The 6,665-nt window shown below is 47.6% G+C and overlaps 1 protein-coding gene across 1 annotated transcript; it reads left to right on the plus strand.

Moving 5' to 3' along the window:
* The first annotated feature begins 1,287 nt into the window (after positions 1-1,287).
* On the plus strand, positions 1,288-4,820 carry AP5S1 (adaptor related protein complex 5 subunit sigma 1). The gene is made up of 2 exons (XM_070756821.1): positions 1,288-1,690; positions 3,352-4,820. The coding sequence occupies exons 1-2, from the start codon at positions 1,539-1,541 to the stop codon at positions 3,779-3,781; spliced, it is 582 nt and encodes a 193-aa protein (XP_070612922.1). The 5' UTR covers positions 1,288-1,538; the 3' UTR covers positions 3,782-4,820.
* The last annotated feature ends 1,845 nt before the right edge of the window (positions 4,821-6,665 follow it).

Here is a 6,665-nt window from a genome sequence, read left to right on the forward strand (position 1 = left end):
GGCCAGAGATGCCATGAGAAAACTTACAGAAGGGGGCTTGTCACTATTCATAAGACTAGGGGCACATCGCTGCTACCAGTGTGCAGCTTAGGGTGTCTTTCACATGTAAACCGTGTGTTTTTTCTTCTGCGCATGGACACAAAGCAAAAATGCACTGAAATATCACGAGGGGACACGTGAGATTTTGGTGATTTGATGATGGGCGAACCTGGATGAGATTTTGCTTCTGCACATGTGCACGGAGCAAAAAAACCCAAACTATAAAAGACGGAGGTGCCACTAGGATTAAACTGGCTGCTGATCAATTTCCGGTCACAATTCAAAGTGTTGGTAATGACCTGTAAAGCCCTTCATGGCACTGAAACAAAATATCTCCGGGACCGCCTTCTGCGCACGAATCCCAGCGGCCGATTAGGTCCCACAAAGTTGGCCTTCTCCAGGTCCCGTCAAGTAAACAATGTCGTCTGGCAAATCGTAACTTCTGGTGGCAAGCTGTTCCACTGATTTATTTTACTTTATTATTTGGATTTTTGGGTTGCCCTTCTTCATAGACTCAGGGCGGGTTCCAAAACAGAAATAAAATACAAATGAATAAAATGCAAATTTTATTTTAGATTAGTTTCAACGTTTTGAATTTCTTACAGTGAGAAACTCAAAAAACGTTGAAAGGAATCTAAATGTAAAATAAAATAATTGCTTTCACTTTTAAGGAAAATAGTCCTTGCGCGGTGTCCTGGGGTCACGTGATCTCCTTTTGCGACCTGACCAAAGTCAACCCGGAAGCCAAGTTCATTTAACGACCGTGTCACTCCCTTGAACCGCAGGGATTCGCTTAATGACTTCATCAACTAATGCAACTGGTGCATTCCCTTGACAACTGCACCCAAATGGGCAAAACTCACTTAAATGCCTCCATTTGGCACCAGAAACTTTGGCCACCGCTGTGGTCGTAAAGCGAGGACAGCAGCTTCGCCTTTCTTGGCCCCTTGCGCGCGCCATAGAAGGAAGCTGCTCCGTGCCACGCCCCCTATGCGAGATGGGCCAATCCGCGTCGGCCTCGCCTTTAGCGCTCTCGACCAGTCCCTGCATTCGGTTGTTAGCCCCCGTTCGGGTGATTGGAGGAGGTTCCCCCGGCGCTCTTTTTGAAATCAGTCCCGCCCCCTAGGCTCGGCCGCGCCCCTTTGCGTTGAGCCGCCAGAGGTTGGGCGCATGCGCGAGTAAAGACTTTTACCCTCCCCCTAGCCGCGAGGGCTTCCGCCTCCTATAGCTCCACTTCCGGTCCAGCGCGCAGCCCGTCGGGAAATGTAGTCTCGACTTCCGGATCCCCCGCCTAGAGCGACGGCCGTTCCAGCAGGGTCGCAGCCGGGGAGCCCCTTGGACGTTGAGGGCCAGGAGGTGGCCAGAGAGGAGGGGGCGTCACCCCACCCCCCCGTCCGCTCTTCTCTCTCTCGAACAGACCAACAGAGTTGGGAGGGACCCTGGAGGTCATCGAGTCCAACCCCAGATCGGCCTCTACCTGGGCCCAGCCTGCTCCCACCATGGTCCGCGCCTTCTTGATCCACACGTGGCGCCCTCGGCCCGGGGAAGAAGCTCAGCCCTGCCGGCTCCTCTTCTGCCGAGGCTTCGGGGCCCGAGGGGGGGCGTCAGGAGACCCCGGGACGGAGAAGGAGCGTCTGCGGACGGTGGCCAGGTGAAGGCGGTGGGTGGGTGGGTGGGTGCCCCTCCTTCCTTCTTTCTTAACCCTTTTCTTCCTTCCCACCCTATTTTCTCCTTCCTTCCTCTCTCATTCCTCCTTCCTCCCTCCCTTTCTTTCTTTCCTCCCTCCCTCCCATGCTATTTCCTTCCTTCCCTCCTTCCTTCCCTCTTTTGTCCTTCCTCCCTCTCTCCTCTCTCCTTCCTCTTTTGTCCTCCTTCCTTCCTTCTTTTCTCCTCCCTCCCTCCCGTTCTTTCTTCTCTCCCTCCCTCCCTCCCATGCTATTTCCTTCCTTCCTGCCTTCCTTCCATCTTTTGTCTTCACCCTCTCTACTTCTTCCTTCCTTCTTTTGTCCTTCCTTTCTCCCTCTCGTCTTCCTTCCTCTCTAGTGTCTCCTCCCCTCTCTCCATCTTTCTTTCCTTCTCTTATTTTTCTCTCACTTCGGCCTTCATCTTTCCTTCCTTCTCTATTTTTCCTCCCTCCCTTCCGTTTTTTCCTTCCTTCCTCTCTCTCCATCTTTTCTCCCTTCTTTTATTTTTTCCTCACTTCCTGGTTGTTGTTCTTCCTCACTAATCACATTTTTTTAAATGAATTGTCGTATTTTTATATTGTTTTAGTAACTGATTATTGTTAGGCGCCCAGTCACCAGAGTAGGGCGGCATATAAATACCACCAAATAAATGAATAAATGAAACTTCCACCTCCATCTTTCCTTCCTTATTTTTTCCTCCTTTCCTTCTTCTTTTTTTCTGTCTCTTATTTTTTCCTCCCTTCCACCTCCATCTTTCCTTCCTTATTTTTTCCTTTCTTCCACCTCCATAGTTCCTTTTTTCTCTTATTTTTCCCTCCCTTCCGCCTTCTTCATTCCTCCCTTCACTTTTTGTGTGTATTTAGACTTTTAACCCCCCCCCCCTTTGCATTAAACAGTCATTCTATAATGTTTCTCAGCTGGAACTACATGGGATATCCTACCAGTTTCTTTAATAGAGGACAGTAGGACTGTAGAAGAATTTTATGGATTTTGAATGGATTTAAAAATTATAATGGATTTCAGCCCCCTTTGAAAACCCATGAAGTAGCGAATCCGCGAAAGATGAATCGCAAAGTAGCGAGGGGTTACTGTAGTGGGCTTATCGGTTGAATGGATATGTGTGTATTATTATTATTATTATTATTTTTTAATTTTAAAATGTTTGTACATGCAAAAACATTACAACAGCAAACAAAATAAATACAAGTAAATAAAAAACAAACAGACAGACAGACAAGTAAATGTAACGAAAAATAGAACAAAACGTATAAACAAAACATAATTTCCCCACTGTTTTAGAATGTTCAATCGGAGAATTATTCCTCAGAACCTGTTGTCATTTTGTTAACGTATTGCTTTGCGTTACATTTGTCTTTTTAAGATTGTGTTGGATATGTGTGTCTTTTAATTGGTTCTTTAGTTTTTAGATGTAACTTCATTTTAATTAATTGGATCTCGATGTTTATTGTCTTTTTTTATATGTTGTAAGACGCCCTGAGTCCTCGGAGGGGGGCGGCAGCATATAAATCCAATTAAAACTATAGTAAAGTTTCTGAAATAGCAACGGCAAGAGGGAAGCCCCCACCTGCACAGGAATTGTGACCGCTCTCTTGCTCTGTGTCCCCAGACGGGTCGAGACGGCGTGCAGGCTGCAGCTGAGCCTCGCAGGGAAGCTTCCTCCCGAGCACCTTCACCAGCCGCTGCCCGAAGAAGCCCTTTCCCTCCAGGAGACCCCGCTGGGGGTCTTCCGCCTCCCCGCAGGCGACCCCTTCTCCGAGGACAAGACGGTGCTCTGGTTGGGGGTCCAGTCCTTGGCCTTCGTTTTGGTCTGCGACCCCGAGGAGAACCTGATGCTTGCCGAGGGCACCTTGAGGCTGCTGGGCAGCACGTTGCTGGAGCACCTCAAGCTTCTCTCCGCGGGGAGCGACGTGCTCCTGAAAGCCGACCGGACGGAGGCCATCCTCGAGAAGTTCCTGCCTCACGGGCAGCTGCTCTTCCTGAACGACCAGTTTGTGGCGGGGCTGGAGAGAGAGCTGGGCGCCCATCTTGGCAAATGAAAGGCCGTTGGAGGAGGAGGAGGAGGAAGAAGAAGAGGGGGATTCCGGCTTTCTAAGAAGGACCCGCCGATTCCTCCGAGCTTCCTTCATCTCTCTTTTGTATACTTGAGAAATTGTGTAGCGGGGGTGTGTAAAAAGCGCCCTTCCTTGCTTGTAAAATGTTAGGAAGGTTTTCAGTTGGGCTGGTTTTTTGTTTTTGTTTTTAATATGATCAGCATTTTCATCCGCTGTTTTGGCGTCCGTTCCCTCCCCTCTGTTCACGACTCACGACTCAAAAATCCTTTATTTTATGAATAAATGAAACTCTTTATTGATATAAACACACATAATGAAAAGCAGGTTTTAAAAGATTCGGAGGAGGGAGGATTTTCTTTTTGGGAACTAAACGTCAACAAGGCACGGGGGAAAACGCCAAGCTCGGCGTAATTAGCTTTCCAATAGATAACAAAGTCCGTTTATCATTTAAGCGTATGTTTTACGCTCACCAGAATCCTGGCAACAAGCATCCAGCTGAGAATGAGTGTTATTGAGTCAGAAATCATGGTTTTAAAGCTTTGTTCAAGCACACACACCAGTCTCACATCTCTTTCATTGAAGGACGTTGAAACTCCACACCCCATTTCCCACAATCCTGTGCCTTTATACTGCCTGGAAGTGACATCACACCCCAAAGAGGCTGAGACTGTACGCCAGGGGTCTTCAAACTTGGCAACTTTAAGGCTTGTGGACTTCAACTCCCAGAATTCTCTAGCCAGCCTATAGCTGCTACTGGAGCTATGCTGGATAGAGAATTCTGGGAGTTGAAGTCCACAAGCCTTAGAGTCGCCAAGTTTGGGGACCTCTGCTCTACGCTAATACCTTTTACTATGTAACTCCGCTCGCCTTCTCAATAATCTATAGCGAGGGTCAGTGTTCTCTCTAATTTTTTTGGGGGGTGGGCGGAAAAGTATAGTGTCTGAGCGGCAGTCCCTTCGGGACTGGGCGGCACACAAATAATTAATAAATAAATGAATGAATAAATAAATAAATAAAAAACCCACCCTGTTTTGCCTCAGAGAATTTCAAAATAAAATACTGTACTGTGTGTCTATAACAGTGAGCTCATAATAGGGCAACTCTCAATATCAAAATGCCATTTAAATAGTTGAGCTAGTTTCAAACTAGATTTTGATTTTCTTTCTCTCTTCCTTACTCCCATTCTTTTTCTTTCTCTTTTCCTTCCTCTCTTTTTTCTATCTGTTTCTCTCTCTTCCTCTCTTCCTCTCACTCTCCTTCCTCTCACTCTTTCCCTCTCGGCTTCTGGGCAGGTTTGGAAAACTCTGAGTTGATGATGATTTTTAAGTGAGCGATTGCTCACTGCTCAGCTTAGAGGGAACTATGGCGAGGGTCAATCCATTGACTTTCCACTCTCATGTCTTCCTCACTCTCTGACTGGGACCACTCCCCCATGGTCACATCAGCCCCCTCTAGTGGTTCCTCAGGCTCACTCAAGTCACTCCCTCACTCTGGCTCTCTACTTCATCTGGCAACCCCCCTGGCCTAGGATATGAGGAGGGGCCTGGCTCATCCTCCTTAGAATATGACAGGACCTGAGGTGGACAAGGAGCAACTCACTCTGCCAAGAACTTAGTAAAATGTATCCCCACTGCGCCAACACAGCTTTTGTACCCGCTATGATCAACCAATCCCGTCAGTCAAGCAAGCAAGCAAGCCCCCCTAATCCTGTTCACTAGACCAACCAGGCCCAGTTCCTGCAACCGTTTGTTGTATATTTTAGCCTCCAGTCCCCTCATCATCTTTGTTGCTCTTCTCTGCACTTTTTCTAGAGCCTCAACATCTTTATCCATTTTTATCTAATATCTATCTCATCTGCCTGCGTGCTTATCTATCTATCTATCTATCTATCTATCTATCATCTATCTATCTATCTATCTATCTATTTTTATCTATCTATCCATATCTATGTGTCTGTCTGTCTATCTATCTATCTCTCATTTGTGTCTGTCTGTCTATCTATCTATCTATGTTATCTATCTATCTATCATCTATCTATCTATCTATCTATCCATATCTATGTATCTATCTATCTATCTATCTATCTATCTATCTATCTATCTATCTATCTATCTATCTATTTATCTATCTCATTTGTCTGTCTCTGTCTCTGTCTGTCTATCTATCTATCTCATCTGTGTCTGTCTCTCTATCTATTTATCGCTTTCTGTCTATATTTCTATCCATCTAGTCTGTCTGTCTGTCTATCTCTGTCTGTCTGCCTTCCTATCTATCTATCTATCTATCTATCTATCTATCTATCTATCTATCTATCTATCTATCTATCTATCTATCTATCTATCTACCGTGTTTTCCCGAAAGTAAGACAGTGTCTTACTTTCTTTTAACCCCCAAAAGCCCCACTACGTCTTACTTTCGGGGTATGTCTTACATTGGAAAAAAATTGAAAGGGTCGCGTTCCCGAAGGCATCTCCCCAGAGTCCAGAAGGGCAGCCGCGGGACAGGAGCCTCGTGAGCCCTTTTCCAAGTTCAACCTCAGGGCTCCAAGCGGCGTGCACGCATGGAGCTGCAGACGCGTGTCGGGGAAGCGTGTGTCTGGAGGGGAGGAGCCGCTCTGTGCAGTTGGGCAGCCCCACCTGCCTGCCAGAAAGGAGGCGGGCGAAGGAGAGGCGCAGCTCCGGCCGCTCGCCTCGGAGCCGGTCGGCCTTGCTGGCTGCTTGCAGCCGAGCCTCGGCAGGACTCGGTTGCTGGGACGAGCGCCTTCGCTGTAAGCCGCTGCCCGCTCGGCTCGCTTCGGACCAGCGCCGTCCTTCGCTTTGCCAAGCCGGGGAAGAGGCGGTGGCGGCGAGGCGAAGGCGAGGGGCGCGCG

The sequence above is a fragment of the Erythrolamprus reginae genome, chromosome 7, assembly GCF_031021105.1.
Source record: "Erythrolamprus reginae isolate rEryReg1 chromosome 7, rEryReg1.hap1, whole genome shotgun sequence".
Lineage (NCBI taxonomy): Eukaryota > Metazoa > Chordata > Lepidosauria > Squamata > Dipsadidae > Erythrolamprus > Erythrolamprus reginae.